Raw genomic sequence first — 19,411 nt, forward strand, 5'->3', positions numbered from 1 at the left:
TTGCTACAATGCAATCTGTGCAAACTTACTCAGCATTCTGAATAAATCATTCCATTGCAGACAAAGAATAATTGAGATTTATTCGAGGAACTCAAAGCAATGAATATTGCAGATCAAAAGGCTTCCAAATGAATTCATAATTTTTTTTAAACTTGGATTAAACTTTGTTTTATCTGTCACTAAATAAACAATGTTTTTCGTAAGTGAAATGGGTCTATTTACTGGATTTGGGTAATCATTTATCTGTAAAAAATAAATAAGGATATTGACCTATAGTAAAGAAGTTACTTGTGCTTATGCAGATAAAACCCAATAAAGATAAAAATATTGTTAATATAACAGCAGTGAATTCAAAGCATGCACCCATAACTGAGTTTGACCTCTGCAGTATATTTAATAATGAGAATGTAAACAAAACATAAATGGATAAGTTTAAATGGTCTTCTAGGATTTTTACCTTGCGATCCTACACCTATTAAAGTAATGAAATGTAATGTAAATACTATGAGGTCAGAGTACAGAACCATAGATTATTATATCAGAATTATACATTCAGTTTGACAAACAGATTTCAGGAAAAGAAAAGGTAAAATAACACTTTATTGATCCAGAGGGAAATTGTAATGTCACAGTACTTTCCATAGTGCACAAGAGAAGACATACAGAAAGACATACATGTGGGGGGCAGGTCGCCAACCTGATTGTAAAAATGATGAACAAGTTCAGTGTCATTCTTTCATCTCTGCAATGTCTTGTGTTTTCAATTAGCAGAGTACATGCCTCCCTGAAAAATCCCTCTATAGGTTAGAGTATTCTTATACGGTTTTTAGAGAAACACAATAATATGTGCAGAGTGGGCTCTTAAAATTTGATAAATGATTAACTAAGGATTCTTATTGATCCACAGTAGTCTACGTGGCTACAAATACAGAAAGAAATCACAAAGATCCCTAAGCTGAGATTGTGGAAGTCTGGGAGCTAAAATGCGTGGGCTCTTTAAAAGCTTAATTTTTGCCATTTTGGCATGTTACTTCGCCTCTGCACAAGGTGAGGTGTTTATTTAACTTGTTTAGTTTATTTTTTATACGTTTTTATGATGATGTAATAGATCTGTAACCCTGTAAATCAACTGTTTTTTTGTCAGTGTTGCATGGTCCGTTGGTTACATGTGGTTGTTTATAATGTATGTATAGAGTTTCTTCAGATTTTGTGATAGGGATTAATTAGAGATATTATGGTGCTTGATCAAAGATGTATCCCATGGGATACCTATAAATTATTTTCATTTTTTTATTGAAACATTAAAGAGTTTAGCACAAAGCCATTCATCCGTCATTGCTTGCAAATACTGAGCTTTTGGTGGATGCTCCTTTTTCAACTTTAAAATACACCTGCTTATTGTAGAATGTTTCAGTATGGTGTAACTTAAACGTCCTATGAAGTTGGTCAGTGAAAACATTGGAAATATTTAAGTGAATTAACAAATTTCAGTTTTTATTGTACTTTTAGAAAGTCCTCCGCCTGTTTTGGAAACTGGATTTGTAGTTTATTTTCTAAATGTATTTTTAATTGATTGTAACAGTTACAAAATTGCACAGAAATGTCATTCCTTCCCTGATACACTTGATTTTAATTTCAGCATGTGTTCTCTGACGTTCTTGTGTTTACCTGTTAATTTGTTTAACATATGCTAGTAAAACAAATAAATCTTTGACTGGCTTAAAATCAACTTGCAAAATATTCTTACAAAAATAAGCTGTGCTCCACCTAAAATAGCACATGGAACCATTACTGATGGTAAGATGGAATACAGTGAAAACGAGCTGTTAAAATATGTATGTGATGAAGGCTACAGGCCCAGACGTGGAGCCCCTAAATGCCTTAAAACAGGCTGGAGCATAACACCAGAGTGTGAAGGTAAACCCTCTCTATGTGTCTTCCTGTTACCTTACAGTTTGGTGAAACTAAGGGCTGAAGATCAGAGAGGCAATCAATAAAACATTTATTTGTCAAAAATGGCAGCATCTATCTCAGTCCTCACATAAGCTACTTGAAACTAGGTTTAAAAAATTAATAATAAATAAATAAATAAAGTGCCTGTTTGTGGAAGCCAGTTCAACACTTTTAACGCCATTAAACTAAATGAATGCTTCAGGTACATCATCCAACTGTGTACAGTATTTATCACAATCTAAAAAACTTAAACAGATTAAATAAGGAAAAATAAAGAAAAACAAATCCACAAACCACTCATGGAAAATATAAATCCTTTAAACAACCACCACACAACCCCAAAATAACAAATGGGCAGCTGCCAAGAACAACATATTCATTCATTATCTGTAACCGCTTATCCTTCAGGGTCACGGTGGGTCCAGAGCCTACCTGGAATCATTGGGCGCAAGGCGGGAATACACCCTGGAGGGGGCGCCAGTCCTTCACAGAGCAACACAGACACACACACACACCTATGGACAATTTTGAGTCGCGAATCCACCTACCAACGTGTGGTTTTTTTTTTTTTTGGGACTGTGGGAGGAAACCAGAGCACACGGAGGAAACCCACGCAGACACAGGGAGAACACACCAACTCCTCACAGACAGTCACCCGGAGCGGGAATCGAACCCACAACCTCCAGGTGCCTGGAGCTGTGTGACTGCGACACTACCTGCTGCGCCACCGTGCCACCCTTAGAACAACATATTACCCCATATATGTTCATTCATTTTCTGAAACTGTTTAACCAGTTCAGGGTCTTGGTGGGTCCAGAACCTAATCGGAATCACTGGGAGCAAGGTGGGAACACACCCTGGAGGAGGCGCCAGTCTTTTGCAGGGTGACACACACTCACACATTCACTCACACACTCACACCTTGGACACTTTTTGAGTCACCAATCAAAAAGTGATCATCAATAGGTGCAGGCCCATGACAGAATAAACTGACACAGGGCAGCAGCAGAACATGGCACCACTAAAGACAAACCTGGGGTGACATTAGAGACTTGTACTCTAAAACAGGTGAAAGGGTCAGCTCCGTTCTATTTTATCTCTTTTTGTCTGCGACAGAAAAGGTTTGTCGGCTTGAGTCCGTCAGCTACGGGGTTGAAAGCACAAGTCCAATAGGGAAAAACATCTTCAGAATTGGAGAGACTGTAACAATCACCTGCTCTGAAAAATACTGGGGGGTTTTAACAAACAAAACACACAAACGATTAAGTGCCTGGACAGTGGAGAATGGGAGACACCTCCTGTGTGTGAAGGTGGACAAAGCTAAGATATTTCAAATGCAAAACACCAGTTTTTCAGGTATAACTTACACTAATGAAAACTTACATATCTTTGCAGAAATTGAATGTGATATTCCTATGGATCAGCATGTGCGGAATCCTCTGTATTATTTTAGTTGGGATAGAAAACTCGGGACTCGTGTGTCATACTATTGTGAATATGGTTATTAGAGAAAAGCTACATATGCCACATGTACAAAAAACGGCTGGGCTCCAAATCCACTGTGTCAGGGTTAGTCCCTGTCTTTTGGAGCACGCAGATAATTCACACTGCTTTTATTTTAAAGAAGAGAATTGTGAAATATGTCTTGCCTTTGTCTTTCAGAGTCTGCGTGTCCTGAGCCAACAGTTGAAAATGCAAGAATCCTGAGGAAATCAGAACCTCCTTATAAACCAGGTGCACAAATTGAATACCAGTGTTTGCCTGGATATGAACCTGAGAGTTTCACCGTCACCTGTGATCAGGACGGTCGATGGCAGTCAATGAGATACTGCACTGGTAAATACTGATTTGTTAATCATATGGAAAGAATATTTTCCACTCTGGACATCCACTTGTTAATGTACAACATTTCAGAAGATTGGTAAATATGTAATAATTTTTGAGAAAAAGCTCTAAAATGCCTGTTTTATGCCTTATGAATGCACTTAGACGTAATGTGAATATTCTGCATCTTTACACAGCCTGCTGAAAAATGGAAGAAAACGTTAAAAAGTTTATAAAAGTTTAAAACTACACAGTTCATAACACTCCCCATAAACTTCATAATTTCTCTCATTTGCTGCTGCTCACAATAAATACAGTCACAGTTTAACACTAGCCATCTAGTGTCATCCTGTTGCTACTAAAGCCTATGTACCCCAAGTGAATATATAGAGGGACGAATCAAGTTTTGAAAACACACATATATTAATGCTGACTTTCACATTGAATCTGTGCAGTTATTTAATTCAAATTGTTTTGTACATTCCTGAAATGTACAAATATGTTAAAATCAGAGCAACAGTTGTCACTGTTTCTCTCCAGACAAATCGGCAAAACCAAGGGAGGACAGTGGGCCACCTTGATTGTGACAGAGCCCAGCAGCTAATATGACCAACAAAACACGCAACAGAGCATGCAAACGTGTTAAAAAAGGTTATAGAAAGCATAAAGAATATTTACATCTAAAAGATAGCAAGTGCCTCAGGACATTAAGAAGAGTAACTCTAGGTGTATTCTATATTTCTCTAGGTGTATCATAGCAGTCTAATAGCAGGTCTTTCCATTTTTTAACAAGTCCTGTTCCTGTAGTGCAACAACTGATAGAATCTAGTTTACAAAAGATTTAGTAACGTCAACTGTTAGTATCTTACATATACAACTACATCTTGATGTGAACATTCATTCATTCATTATCTGTAACCGCTTATCCATTTCAGGGTTTCAGTGGGTTCAGAGCCTACCTGGAATCATTGGGCACAAGGCAGGAATACACCCTGGAGGGGGCGCCAGTCCTTCACAGGGCAACACAGACACATTCACTCACACCTACGGACACTTTTGAGACGCTTTGCACACAGTGGGAATCGAACCGGGGTCGTTTGGGTGCAAAAGCAGTGAGTGTACCAGTGTACTATGTAGGAGATTTGATGTGAACATAACATTTAAAAATCAAACAGAATCTCAGCATGACATGAACTTGAAAAAACTGTACATGTGTTACATGTGTAATGACATAAAACTCATATGTTCACTTTTACACTGTAAAAATGTATGCACATTTTAAAATGATGGACAACACAAGGGGAGAAAGACAGATTATTACACTATTTAGGCATTTCTCAATGAGACTGAAGTTGAAAGTCAGTTTAAAAGCTTTGGAGAAGGTGAATTATGAGAAGGTGCCTGGTCCTATATGGCAGCGACAGTGATGCAGGCCAGTGCGTCATCTATATATGTACGTGGTAAAATCAGTTAAATCCCCTCGCTTAACAGACTGCAAGGAAAAAAATTAAACGTCTTAGATACCACCCAATGTGGTGTTTATTATTCATTCTGTTTGATTTTGCTAAGTTATTTTATTGTAATAAAACGGTCTTCATGTCCAAAACCTACAACAGAAATAGGGGATGGCTTCATTAAAGAACCAGAAAATGTTGCAGACCATTACCCAGATGGATATAAATTTGAATATGAATGTACTAAGGGATTCATGTTTGAGGGAGAGGAAACAGCCTCCTGTGTTAGGAAACAATGGACGTACCCAAAATGCATACGTACATACTTCTGAGAATATTGTGCTTAAATATTTTTTTTAATCTTTTGTGTTATCATTAAAATTAATCTGATAGTATTTGGGTAGATTGGGGTGTGCATGTGTCAAGGCATCTCATGATTTGAATTGATTCAGTTTGGATTTCAATTCAAGGTGATAGAGATTATGACCTGATTTGCTTAAGATGCATTTGTATTTCAATTTTAAATGAATTGAGTAATACTGAGGATTAGTATTCTACACTGACATGCCAAAAGTGGGATAGCAAATTGATTATGAACTTCAGGAGACGGCTTGGGAATGCCCAATCCTATATAAGTTGTGAGGTGTTATGTGAGGAGTATGGTTGAACACTGGGCAGCGTGCTCATGAGAAGGTGACATCAATGTTCAGAGTTCAAATGAGGTATGATGGGGTGCCAGAAAGATGGGACATACCATTTCCAAAGTTGTGCAAGCATTTAATGTTCCTCAATGTAACGTATATACCAGAAATAGGCCATGGAAGACACTATCACCCACAGTGAACACCGCAGTGGCTTAATTATCATGACCAGTTGTTGCAGGCTAGAAATGTCCATACAAATAGACAATCGATTCTGACAGAAATCTCTCCCACTTTCAGTGCAGGAGGCCTCACACATATATCCCTCAGATCAGTGCAGCGTTCTTTAACTTCCATGAAATATGGGAGCAGAAGACTCACCAGTGGGTTTGGAGGCTCCATGGCTTTATGGGGTCTGTGCCACACACACAAACCCTACCATCAGCCAAAAGCACCTGGTACCGTGACTCATCAAACCACACCATATGTTACCAGTTCTCTAGGGTCCAGTCAGTAACCTCAAGAGCCCAGGTTAGGTGCTGTGTCAGATGTTGTATTATTAACAGATGCACTCTGGTGAGTTGACCTGAAGTAATGCCACTTCATAATTACTTTACATACTGCTCTCCCATGAATGTTGGCGTGTCAGTGTATTAGTTTCCTCTAAGCCAGACAGCTGTTTTTCTTTGTTTTTTTATTCCAGCTAAACCGGACAAATGTGCTGCATTCAGCTTGACACATGGACTCGTACAGTACAAAAAAGTCACAGATGATTCCAGCCAATCTCAGCGTATTTACTATGCATGTGAGGCAGATTATAAAACATTTGAGGACACATGGTGGGGAGAAACAAGCTGCAGCCAGGGTGTATTTTCTTATACGCCACAGTGTATCAGTGAGTCTTTTTCCTTTTTTTATTACTTATTTATATATATATTTTTTTAATAAGTGCCCTCTGCAAGAAGAATTTACTAACTCTTTGTCTTTTTGGTCTTCTAATTGACAGGTAAATATGACTGTGGCCGTTTTCCCACTATTCCTCATGGAGAGCTAAACGCTCTAACACCAAATAAAGTCTATCGACATAGGGAATGGGCTGCTTTCCAATGTGATTTGGGTTACAAAGCAGAGCGGTACTACATCACATGTGAAAATGGACAATGGACAACCGGGGAATGTAAACGTAAGTCAGATTTGCCTATGTTCCACTAAATAACTAAATAAGGTTTTTTAGATCTGATTTGATGATGGAATATTAATGATAAATACATTTTGACATTTACCTGCAGCAAGGTCTGCAGGCACGTATGAACAATCCTCAGCACATTGCAGGACTGTAGCCAGTCTACTAAAAAGTGCAGTACTTTTCTCCCAAAACTGGTGGACATTTTCATCACAATAAAATGGTTCTCTGGGGAATTGGTGTCAATATTCCTTTATTAACCACAGAAATTAAGCAGGTCGTCTTTCCCCTTCCCCTTGTTCTAAAATATTTCCACTAGACTTTCCAAAGAATTTTGTATCTGGACGTTACAGAGTTTGAGACATTGTAAATTACATTCATGTCTAGCCATGTTCACTCGTTAAAAGCTCTGATCCAAATGTTTATTGGCTTGTGTATCTAACATTACTTCTTATTTATTTTAAGGATGTTTTATCTGTAGAATAATATTGTGGTGGCTGCTCCATGAACTGACTCACACAACTGAGAACAATAGAGTTTTTCTTTCATTTAATTCAGAAAGTTTTGGGCTATAACTGAGTTGCTTACACAAGAGTTGTGTTCTTGTCTTTGATCGGATTGTATCCCTTTCTTCTGCTTTCACAAAAATATATTTTATGCAAAATAGGTGATATTTGTGGGCCTCCTCCACGGGTTGAAAATGCTGTTGTTGCATCCTACGATCAAGAAACCTTCATCATGTCTGCGACCTTTCAGTGTCGAGAACATTTTACAATACCTAAGCATCCGAAAATGTTCTGCATAAACAAGAAGTGGGATCCAGCACCTACTTGTGAAAGTGAGTACATGTTGTAGTTCTTGTTGTTGTTGTTATTATTATTATCATCTTAGGATGAATTTTCCTGCAACTGTTATGTTTGAAATGCATGCAAATGTTGCTAACTGCCATCTGTTCTGCACATTGAAGTTGTTCTTAACCATCATTTTAATTATGCTTTTACTTGTTAGTGGTACCATCTACATGTTTAAAACCTCAAAAGGAGATCATCAATGGCTCTGTTTTAGAACCTCACAAATTAAAAGATTACTATGGAAAAATGCAAACTGTGCCATATAAATGTTTAGAGGGATTCAGTTTTGAAAGAGAAAAATATGCCCAGTGTATTGGGGAGAAGTGGACTTACCCAAATTGCATACGTAAGTACTGTTTTATATATATATATATATATATATATATATATATATATATATATATATATTTATATATATATATTAATAATAAATATTGAATATATTTAAGTAAATATATGGGGTGTCATGGTGGAGCATCAAATAGTGTCGCAGTCACACAGCTCCAGAGACCTGGAGGTTGTGGGTTCAAGTCCTGTTCTGGGGGACTGTCTGTGAGCAGTTTGGAGTGTTCTCTGGATGCTCCAGTTTCCTACCGCTGTCCATAAACACACGCTGGTAGGTGGATTGGCAACTCAAAAGTGTCCGTAGGTGTTAGTGAATGTGTGAGTGTGTTTCACCTTGTGAAGCACTGGTGCCCCATCCAGGGTGTATTCCCGCCTTGCACCCAGTGATTCCGGGTAGGCTCCAGACCCACCGTGACCCTGAACTGGATAAGTGGTTGAAAATGAATGAATAAATGAATATTAACAAATTTCCTCCTGTTTTTTTTTTTTTTTACCACACGTTCATTCATAAAGGAGTGAGGAACTTTATATTCTTCAGGCAGTTATTAAAACCATACACAAGATAAGGTCTATAATATTCTATGTCAATCCATTAGAGCTTCACATAGCTCTCTTCTTACCTGCAGCCACAAAAAATCCTGTTATCACCCATTGTTCCTACACCTACACATTAAGGTTGCTGTAGCCATTTATGATCCCATCAGAAACCAGCTACCCTTAACAACTAAGGTTACTAACTGAGCCCAGCATCATCACATAGGCACCTCCAGAAGGCTCAACAGTGAAGTCTGGTATCCCAGAACAAATCCACACTGGCCTCCCTGAACCTAGCCCCACTGGCACTGTTAATTAATGAATGATCAGTGCCACCAGCTGAACTGCACAAGCAGGGGTGTTGCAGATTCAACTACAAATACTCTAACACCTATCTCCACTGGTCTTACATGTGCCTGCCAACCACATTCCCTCACCTCAGCTGCCAAGTCTGCATACTTCAGCTTTTTCCTTTCGAATGCTTTATCTACTGCATCCTCAAATGAAATTGTTAACTCTATGAGGTAAACTATCCATTTACTTTCAGAATACACCACTATGTCTGGCCTCAGTGCAGTTTTTTACCACCATCAATTTCCAAATCGTGCTTCACCTCATCTAATAAAATTAGATGAGAAGAAGAAGGTGTCCTGCGCACGCTCTCGGACACCTTCCCTCTTATGCACCTATAAACCAATAAACACAATACAATGTTTTGATTCCACTTCCTTCCCGTTTTTGTGACTGGTGCTGCTGCTTTAACCACTGCATCCTTAGATCCTGACAAACTCATCTTTCGACTCACATTTGCACATTAAAATTCCTCAAATAAACTTGTGAGTGGTAGCTCAAGTACCCCTCTCCCATACCATGCAACACTACTTAAACACTATGGCACCCCTAGCCACATCCTTATAGCCTTGTTCATAACCCTTTCCATTCTCTCTACTTCTGTGATCGGAACATCATAAACTGTCAACAGCCATCTAATACAAGGCAGTAAGCCTGACAAAACATCACTGGCAAACATGAACTTTCAAAAGTATTAATAGCTTTCACCAATTCAGTCTTTAGTCCCACCACTTGCTCGTTATCATTTAGCACTGCACTATACCATCTACCTAAACTCGTCACTGGTCTCTCCAATACCGTAGGGATCATTTCTCCTTCCACCACAACATTTTCTTGCACATGTTTTAAAGTTTTACATTAAGAAGACTTGGAGGCCGAAACAGTTCTAAACCCACAGCATCTTTCTCCTTAGAGATAAGGATACCGTCTTCTCTCCTCCACTTGTTATCTTTATATTTTTCATTAGAACAGCACCAGAAAAGCTCCAGCATTATCTCCTTGGTCAACATAGGTTCATCACTGTATAACACTTTTATTCCATTTATTCATAATAGTATTACATTTTAGACAGTGGACTGAAAATAACCTATTCCTTTTTCTCCACTCAATTACAGGGTGATTCCTTACAAGTCACTAGTTTTTCCTTTAACACTGAAGAGAATGTCATTAATTCAAAAAATGTAGTTTGAGATGTGTTTGACAAAGCCAGAATGTTCGGCTATTAAACAACATAATTTCTCATATCTGTGATTCATACATTTCCTTTGAAGTACAAGATAAACTGCTTAAAAAATGCAGTCAATCCTGCTGTGTAGGTTACTGTAGCAACATAAACTGAAATATCTATTTAAGAATGTTTGAGGATAGTTATATAAGCATTGTCAGCTACAAATATTTTTACTACCACTGGTGCATTTTTTCCCATCAAGAAGTTGCAAAACTTCACTTTTGAGTCGCCAATCCACCTACCAACATGTGTTTTTGGACTGTGGGAGGAAACCGGAGCACCCAGAGGAAACCCACGCAGACACGAGGAGAATACACCAAACTCCTCACATACAGTCACCCGGAGCGGGACTTGAACCCACAACCTGGAGCAGTGTGACTACAACACAATCTGCTGCACCACTGTGCCACACTTTTCCTGATGTGTGCACTTATTATGCCCTAACAATAACATAGGGGACACAGGCTTGGTGTATGGAAGTCCCAGTGGGCACTTGCACACACACCTCTTGCACACTTCTTAAGATGCACCCACTGGAAAAATAATATAAATAAATTGAACATTTTTGTGTTTTTGTTTACAGAATCAAGGGCTTGTGGTTCACCCCCCAGCTTCAGATTTGCCAAACTAACTAAAGCTTTAAAAGACACGTACAGGCATGGTGAATCAATTAAATACACCTGCCAAGACTACTACAAAATGGAAGGTTCTGCCCACATGTCCTGCAATCAAGGAACATGGACTGGCAGTATAAAGTGCTTAAGTAAGTAATGGTGATCTAAATGACTTAAATGCACATGGGTAGAACAGTGGAAGTGAATAATTATTGCCTTGTAGCACACACCATGTGAAAGAAATAACATTCAGGAATGCCTGGGTATCACCAGAAATCCTCAAAATATATAGCCTTTCTTAAAAAGTGGTCACATCTTAATGGGTATTGTATCTAAAGCAGTTTCCATTTACTGTCCATCCCAATCACTGCACTCAAGCACTGGGATCCATGCAGACCACAGGGACAGCGCCCACAGGGTGGCCCCACCTCCAGCTGACAACCAAGTTACCTCAAAAAATCTCACATCAAATTACTGGCCAAGCCCAAACTTGCTTAGCTTTATTGGATTTACATGTTCTGGTGTTCAGGTGCTGTGGCTCCTGGTGGGCAGCAGTGGAACAGTTCAAGTCTAAAGCCTTGACACAAGAAAAAGACATTATTCCTTGTCACTTCAGCAAAGAGGGACAACAAACTTATTTATAGCATTCATTTCAGAAGATAATTTGGATGAGCAGGTGTCCATAGACTTATAGCATACATTATTGATACCAATACTTAAGAATATTATGGAGCAAATTGACTTAAATAATCATTACAGGTAATGACTTATTCCTTTAGGATTACAAAGGCAGAAAATTCAATAAATTGTGACACAAAATTCAAGCATTTATCGCATAGCAGTTAGCATAAGTTTGCAAATGCTAAACCATCGAAATTACTTTTGTTTGCTTCAAAGTTTGAAATAATTACAATAGTAGACTTTGCTTTTTCTGTGTAATAGGGCAGTAATAGCAATGAATATGAAAGTAAACATTGTGCTGGGTTTAAACCTGTTTTAGGCTTCTGCCTTTTGATGGAAGACGACATGGACGACAGAAAAATACAACCAGCACGCTACAAGAAACAATCCTATCGTATATATCATGGGAATTACATAGTCTTTAAATGTCAAGATCAGAGACAACCAAAAAGAGGCAGCGTGGACATGGAACAGCAGTGCAATAATGGAGTATTACATTTGCCTGTATGCAGATAAGAGTGGTTTTGCATGATGCTAACCTTCAATGCTTATGTTACGTAACTTAGAATATCAGTATCAGTATTGTAATCATGGCTCATATTCTTCATTGTTTAAGAAACAACCTGAGGCCTTATTTTCATGTATGTGGATATTTTAATTTCAGATGTCTGTAATACAATGTTTTACACAGATTAAGTCTGATCAAAATCAGAATTAGAATATAACTGATTTCAGTTATTAACATCAGCTGTATACATACAGAAGCACAATAAATGTGACACTTTTAAAATTTAAACAGGAATAGGCATGTGTTAATGGCAGGAATTTTTTCACAGGGTGCTTTTAATATTGTTTTGTAGTAAATGTGTTTTGTGGACATTCTGAAGGACCCAATACATAGTTTCGATTGCATTTGGCCTCTCATCCACAGAATAACAGAATAGGAATCTCCATTCTCACTGAACATAAAAACCTAAATAAGCCAAACAAAACCAGTTTAACAATTTTTGCTCCCACCATTAGCTAAGATTCCCCCTAATCACACAATGCTACAAAGCTAGGTTGGTGGAAGCTAGCACATGCTTGCTCTGGAACCTAAGGAACCAGCCACTACACAACTTTTGGCCGGCCCACACACTTTGGAGTGGATGGAGAGTGATGCCTAGTCCACCTTATGAAAAGCTTGGAAGTAGCCTGGAGAGCTGCTAAGAATGAAAAATCTGGCTGGTTGTGGTTGAAGTTGAGGCACTGTCAAACAACACTGCAACTTTTACATCAGTGTGATTAGATGTTGGCAGCGAAGAAACAAAAAGAAATTAAAGGCAAACCCTATACAGCAAAGTGTATACACAATAATTTTATTGCAGCACATGATCCATTTTTACAGCTGATGTTGTCCTATGTTCGAACAGAACCACATCTAAAAGTTAAAAGCTTCAAAGCTGACAATTGGAAGTATTTCCTAAAGGTAAAAACTAGTAAAATATTTTACAATATTTACAAGCTTGCCTTGTGAGGCAAAAATAACACACTGAAAAATGTATACACCATATATACACACACATTCACTGATTAAGCATAAGCATTTTAAGGCATGAGTGTGAGAGCTTTAACCAACATCTGGATGGCTCCAAGAGGATCAACAATATCCTTCATCTTCCCTCTGTGAAGAACCCAGGCCGGGGCAAATCTGAACAAAAGAATTAATAATCAACCAAAAGTTCTAGAAATGCCTAGATTTACCTCTTTAGCATTAGATCCTTGAAGATTTTGGGACTAAAGAACCCTAGGAGTCAACATCCTTTCAAATTAAAATTCTCTTCTATAAACACATCAATGCTGCCCAGTTAAAAATATGCATCTCCATTTTTCTGTAAATATTTCTTCTCTAAATATGTAGCAATAAGTTTGACTGTTATTTATTAAAATAACTAATATATGGAGAGTGTAATCTGTGGTGTCCATAAGTCCTTGTCTCAAGTCTGAACCAACTGAGACATGGATATAAGTAGGAGATTTGAGAATGTATTTAATGGAATATAGGGAAAGCCGTTGTCCTCTGGAGTTCATCAGCGACATTAGCTGTAGATCCAAAATTAAATATAAAAAGTTGAAGATTTACATGTAAGTGGGATGTAAAACTAACTCTTTAGTTCCTTTAAGATAAGGCTGTCCATTCCTACTCTAAACTAATACTCTCATGGTAACAAAACTCGTTTTAAATCATAACTTAAAGACACCTTCCTAAAAACATTCTCATGTTCCTGACCCTGCTAATTAGATGAATGATGTGTGTAAGATTGATCTGAATTCCAGAAGTATATACATAGCACATACAAAGACACACGTTACATACCTGGACACTGCTTTGGACTTTTGAGGAGTGGCTTGTAGAAGGAAGCTTCCATTCAGCGAGACATTCATCCTCTGCTTTACTTGTGTCCTCTGCACGTCCATTTTACATTTTCGAAGTGTGAGCCGGTAGATACTGCGAATGCGTTCTGAAGACTTGGGGAGGTTTTTCACCACCTAGCCAACATTAATAAAGAAATATATTAAAGGATGTACTAGCTTTCAAAAGGAAAACCCATGTACTAATGCCAAGGTGATACTCACCGTTGCCCGTTTTTCATCCTGTACTAAAATCACCAAAAGGAAGCACGCTTTGGTAAAAATGCTACCGCCTTTGTCTGCAACCTTATCACCAGCCTTCTCTCTGTAGATCTGGAGAAGATCCAAGAGTGTGTCCACAGAGTCTGGCACTTCATAAACAGCATCAATGGTTTTGTTGTACTACAGGGGGAGGGAAAACCATGCAGAAAAAAATAATGCCACAGTTTTTAAGGACAAAAATTGTATTGTGAGAAAAAGGATTTGAGATCATGTATGGGTAAAAACCATCTACCAGCCCCCGTACAAAGTTTGGCTAATGTCAGAGTGAGTGTACGTGTGAACAAAGCTGATGTTCCAGAGAATCACAGTAAATTAATGCTGTGCCTGAAAATGGCTTAAGTTAACAAACAATAAACTATTTTATATTGCAGAATGTAAGACCTCGTAACTGAACAGGCAGCCACATCTTACACACTTCCTTCACAGACAGCAGTGCCAGGGTTTCCAAATAAATGAAAAACAAGTATGGATTAAAATACATAATTTTGATAAATTGAGAAGATTTTGAGTAGCTAAAGCAATAATCTCCATTGACGGCACGCTTCGATTGCAGCTTCTTATCAGGGTAAAGATGGTGTGTGTTGCTTCACTCTTCACAAGACGCTCACAGCACTCTGGTGAAAGTCTGGTGGCAGTTTCTTAAGATAAAGGAAAAGCATGAAGTCACTTTCACCTTCACCAAGTGCAGTACAATATTATCATAAATGTATTACCCAGATGTTTTAATGCAGCAAGAATATGTGCATAATTTTGATATCCAAGCAGGTAACTTAAGGCAGTTGCAGTCTTATGGCACAGTTTGTCTTTTTCTTTGGCCTTGACTTTGGGCTTGACTTTCCTCAAGCGATGTCTGATTGAAATGACTTTGTTCCAGAAAGCGTCATGACTCCACCAGTGTCCTCTCCAAAGAGCCTAAAGAGGAAGAAGAAAAAGAAAAACCCATCATATTATATTATTATAACTTTAAGCAAAGGCATATTAAATATATGAAAGATAAAATAAAGCTTTTAGGAAAACTAGGCCACATACTTGAACTTTCATAATTCCTTGCTGTAGTCTTTCTTTCTTCCGTCTCAGGAGGAATCTTTTGGCAGCATGTTGGATAACAATGGCAGCTTGGTTGCGATGATTTAACCAAGCCTTTACTGCTCTCTGTACTGTGATGATCTTCTGTCTTTGCTCAAGATAACGCCTTCTCTGAAGTTTGGACCTGAACCAGCGCTGTAAAAGCACAAATAGAAATTGGAGTGATAGTAAATAAACAGCGAGTGCATTTGTGGAACATTTGTATTTATAAATTGTACCTACGAGGTAGTGCTGCAAATTAGACAGCGTTTTCTCTAGACGCCTTAGTGCCAGGATGCCATATAATAGTGGAATAAATAGCATTAACAACAACTCTATGTTTAGAATTACATTCTTTATTATTTTACACAGTGCTGCTTGTAAGTGAAGCTAGGCCTGGACAATAATTCAATGTCAATATATAGTCACATTATATAAATTTTCAAAGAGAATATGATTTTTAAACACATTTTCAATATTCATTATTTATAGCATCTGTTACAGATTGACGTTCATTATAGGATGCTGCCATCAGTCCAATGCACTCAATTTCAAAATAAGTAAAAAAATAATGATAATAAAAAATGTTTAAAAAAAAAAAGTGAATATTGACAAGGCCAAGAGGTTTATATTTAATTGTAATGTTATCTATCTTGTTTTTTCTTGGCTTTTATATAGTTTATATCTATAATCAGAATTAAGTCTCAACCAAAATTTAAAGGACTGCAGGCCTTACCTGCAGCACTTCTAATCAAAGGCTTATTTTTCTTTTTAAATTGATGTCATGATCCAAAGCTTCATCTAACACTGCATTTTAGGTTCATACTGTTAATTTTGCTAAGTGAGTATGTATGTACAAATTCAATGTTCTCTGCTAATGAGCACCATCAAAAAATGTTTAAAACGTGTAAGTAATTTCCAAATGTTAAATAATATTCCATCAAAAACGGGTAAAGAAGGCAATCAGTACAAGTGGAAAATTCTATAATTAATGTAAGAAAATAAATGTAGGGGGTGGGGGGGGTCTGTTTTCTGAAAGGAAGAGGCTGAAAGGAAACCTTTAATACAGGAAGTCTCAAGTACCTGGATATAAATAACTGAAGAAATCTGCCTCTTGGCTGCTTTTAGTGCCCAGTGCACACGGAGGGCTCTCTGGATCCTCACTGCACACAGATGGTGGTGAGCAGCAGCAATGAAACGCTGCCTTCTTGCAGATCTGGCAGCTTCCTTTGCCTAAAAGATAAATCGTAAAAAAATAAAACAAAAAGCTAAAAAGAAAAGAAAAAGTCTAAAAATTGTATCATTATGTAGTTTCTTCCCCTTTTTCTGCAGCTTCAGCTTCTATTTTTCTATGAAGACTTTATAATTCATGTTAAAACACTGCTGTGGGGACCTGACTGCATTCAGGCACAAGGTCATTATAGAAGTCAGGTACTAATGATGGATATATTACTGTGGGATTAGTATGAGAACTTGGGAATATATTATGCTCATATATTTGGATTAGTCACAAATGCAATGTATTTACCAATTTCCTTGCCAGCCAGCCACGGCAAAATGCCTGTATGACAATAGCAGCAGCATTTTCTCCTAAGATGATTCTCCTTCTCAGCTCTGGCGAGTTGTAATGCTCTGAATCGCCGCTGGAGCACTAGGATGGAAGTTTTCTCCGCAGGGTGTCTGGACTCTCCCTTAGAGACAGAGTTAGAAGCTCGGACATCCATGAGAGACTCGGAGTGGAGCCACTGCTCCTCCACGTCGAGAGGAACCAGTTGAGGTGGTTTGAGCATCTGGTCCAGATGCCTCCTGGACGCATTCCTGGTGAGGTTATTTGGGTATGTCCAACATGGATGAGGCCCCGGGGCAGACAAAGAACACGCGGGAGAGACTATATGTCTCAACTGGCCTGGGAAGGCCTCGGTATACTCCCGGAGGAGATGGAGGCGGTGGCTGGGAAGAGGGAGGTCTGGGTTTCTTTGCTCCGGCTGCTTCCCCCGCGACCCAGATAAGCGGTGGATAATGGATGGATGGATGGATTTGGCATTGTTGGTGTTTAGAAAATATATTCTCTACTCTAACACACTCACCTTAACCCAGTAAAGGGTAACTGTTTATTGATATTGGCATCTGGAAACAGTTACCTTCAGCTTTTCAATTTTTTTTAAACCTCCATTTAAAAAGAGAGAGAGAGAGAAACAGTAAAAGGGACAATTACCTTTTGAATTGACCTTCTGACTCTATAACCTCTCCATAGCGCTTGTATATCAACAGCTGATTTTCTGATTCTTAGGAAGTGAGCTCGCTCTTTTCTTGCAGTCAGAGTTTCCCTCCATCTTTGCTGAATGACACGGACACTGTGCTGGAGTCTTCTAAATCTGCACAGAAAAGTGAATTAATATGAGCTAAAAATGAAGCAACAAGTAATTAAGCAATTAAATAACAATGAAACAAGCATGTTAAAATGTACCGTGCTCTCTGAAGTCTTGTTTGCAGACATCGATGGATGGTTCTGATGGCAGTTTGTTTTGTTAGGTAGTCACGTCTAGCTTGGCATCCTCTGAACCAAGCTTGAATTTTTAATGCAGCCTGGGTCTGAGCTTCAAGTTTTCTTGTTTGGTAGGCACGGAATCCTGCCTGTAAATGAAAAAAAATGGAATTAATCATTATAATGACACGTCTGGGATGTATCAATTCATTTGTACTAAACCTATTTTAAACATGGCTGCAGCTATACGAGGACAGTTGATCTATGGATCATAACCTAATATTTTCAGTGACTTATACAATTTAATTTTGCTCCTTAAATGTATAGAAATGGCACTGTAATTGGCTTTACCTGTATCATAATCGCAGACCTCTTTAGTTTGAGGAACTGTGTCCGCTCCCTCTGGCAGAGCTGGTAAGCTCTGTAATGTTTCTGAATAACACTCACAGCTTTCCTATGGTGCTGAAATTTACGTCTTTCGATCATGCCCCTGTAATAAGCCTGAAAGGGGGTGGGGTGGCAGTTACATAAATAGGATTTGATGTGAAAATGAAAAAATACCAACACAAGATTAAACCCAGCTATTATAAAAAGACCCACCTGAATTGTGATGGCACTTGCTCTCATTTTTTTTTAATCTTCTGTATTTAATGAAGAGTCTGAACACTTTCCAGTGTTTTTACATAAAGCTGCCTCTGTTCCAGTTTCGCTCGGTATGCCCTGTAGTATGTCTGTATAGTAACAGCAGCATCCTGCTGTCTCAGATAACTTCTCCTGGCAATGCACTTTCTGAAACGAGCTTGAACCATTATAGTACATGTACGCAGCTTCAGGTAGCGACTGCGGTGAACATACACGTGTAACACAGACTGAATCTTCGCAGCAGCACGTATTCTCTCGGCCCATTTCCTTGCGTGCATTCGTCTAATGGCACACTGTAAAGTTATTGTGGCTTTCTGAATTGTCTGGAATTCATGTCGCTGTTTTTGGACCAGTTTTCGTGATCTGTACCACTGTTGGATTAGCACTGCAGATTTGATCATCCTGGCATGCTGTACCCTTTGGTAATGACCCCTATATGCAGCCTGGATTAACACAACTGCAGCCTTTGTCTTTAAAAACTGGTCATCCTTAGGTATGACTGGATTGTCCTTGCAGATTTGATGCATTTTGCCAGGTCCCTTGCCTGCCTGCCTCTAAAAGACTTCTGCAAACATATGGCTGCATCCTTTAACTGCTGGTACCTTTGGCTTTGCTGATGTCCAAGTCTGTATGCTCTGAACCTCTTCTGGAGAACGCTGCCCAGCACTGCCGCTTAAACACAGATCGTTGCTTATGCATTCTAAAAGCAGCCTGAATGATTGTGTCAGCTTTGTGCATTTTTGCCACATTCTGTCGAACTGTAAACCCTCTAAAAGCTGTCTGGATGAGTAGAGCAGACATTTTCAGTCTTAGATACTTCTCATGGTCGATTTTGGACTTGGCACAGGACCTGAAATGTCTCTGTATGATGATGGCAGACAGCCTCA

At 38.5% G+C, this 19,411-nt stretch overlaps 2 protein-coding genes and 1 long non-coding RNA gene across 4 annotated transcripts; 1 reads left to right on the forward strand and 2 right to left on the reverse strand.

Annotated features, from left to right (window-relative positions):
• Nucleotides 1-932: 932 nt before the first annotated feature.
• On the forward strand, nt 933-12,956 carry LOC136671415 (coagulation factor XIII B chain-like). Of its 2 annotated transcripts, XM_066647080.1 has the most exons (8): nt 933-1,047; nt 3,616-3,789; nt 6,576-6,767; nt 6,879-7,055; nt 7,723-7,893; nt 8,064-8,252; nt 10,948-11,127; nt 11,979-12,956. In XM_066647080.1, exons 1-8 carry the CDS (start codon nt 984-986, stop codon nt 12,173-12,175), a joined length of 1,344 nt encoding a protein of 447 aa, XP_066503177.1. In that variant the 5' UTR covers nt 933-983; the 3' UTR covers nt 12,176-12,956. The 2 variants fall into 2 exon arrangements, with proteins under 2 accessions (XP_066503177.1, XP_066503178.1); XM_066647081.1 differs by lacking the exons at nt 933-1,047; nt 3,616-3,789 and adding an exon at nt 6,335-6,448.
• An 81-nt stretch (nt 12,957-13,037) lies between these two features.
• LOC136671379 (abnormal spindle-like microcephaly-associated protein homolog) lies at nt 13,038-17,187 on the reverse strand. The gene is made up of 9 exons (XM_066647049.1): nt 17,116-17,187; nt 16,926-17,048; nt 16,481-16,630; nt 15,362-15,553; nt 15,046-15,244; nt 14,818-14,970; nt 14,276-14,454; nt 14,016-14,188; nt 13,038-13,349 (listed from the first exon to the last, which is right to left on the reverse strand). The coding sequence occupies exons 1-9, from the start codon at nt 17,185-17,187 to the stop codon at nt 13,247-13,249; spliced, it is 1,344 nt and encodes a 447-aa protein (XP_066503146.1). The 3' UTR covers nt 13,038-13,246.
• Nucleotides 17,188-17,617: 430 nt separating this feature from the next.
• LOC136671419 (uncharacterized) lies at nt 17,618-18,516 on the reverse strand. Its single transcript, XR_010795704.1, has 4 exons — nt 18,483-18,516; nt 18,234-18,383; nt 17,865-18,031; nt 17,618-17,772 (listed from the first exon to the last, which is right to left on the reverse strand). It is a non-coding gene; the product is annotated as an uncharacterized lncRNA (long non-coding RNA).
• Between the last annotated feature and the right edge of the window lie 895 nt (nt 18,517-19,411).

Source organism: Hoplias malabaricus, chromosome 16 (assembly GCF_029633855.1).
Source record: "Hoplias malabaricus isolate fHopMal1 chromosome 16, fHopMal1.hap1, whole genome shotgun sequence".
NCBI lineage: Eukaryota > Metazoa > Chordata > Actinopteri > Characiformes > Erythrinidae > Hoplias > Hoplias malabaricus.

Bases quoted from the DNA above. Each gene is read 5' to 3' on its own strand.
- LOC136671415 (XM_066647080.1), top strand. From the start codon at position 984: ATGCGTGGGCTCTTTAAAAGCTTAATTTTTGCCATTTTGGCATGTTAC. The intron at 1,048-3,615 runs GTGAGGTGTTTA...TTTGTCTTTCAG, and splicing joins TTACTTCGCCTCTGCACAAG to AGTCTGCGTGTCCTGAGCCA. The intron at 7,056-7,722 runs GTAAGTCAGATT...TATGCAAAATAG, and splicing joins GACAACCGGGGAATGTAAAC to GTGATATTTGTGGGCCTCCT.
- LOC136671379 (XM_066647049.1), bottom strand. From the start codon at position 17,187: ATGCTCAAACCACCTCAACTGGTTCCTCTCGACGTGGAGGAGCAGTGG. The intron at 14,189-14,275 runs GTGAGTATCACC...AATGTTGGCTAG, and splicing joins AGGATGAAAAACGGGCAACG to GTGGTGAAAAACCTCCCCAA. The intron at 13,350-14,015 runs GTATGTAACGTG...TCTTTTGTTCAG, and splicing joins AAGTCCAAAGCAGTGTCCAG to ATTTGCCCCGGCCTGGGTTC.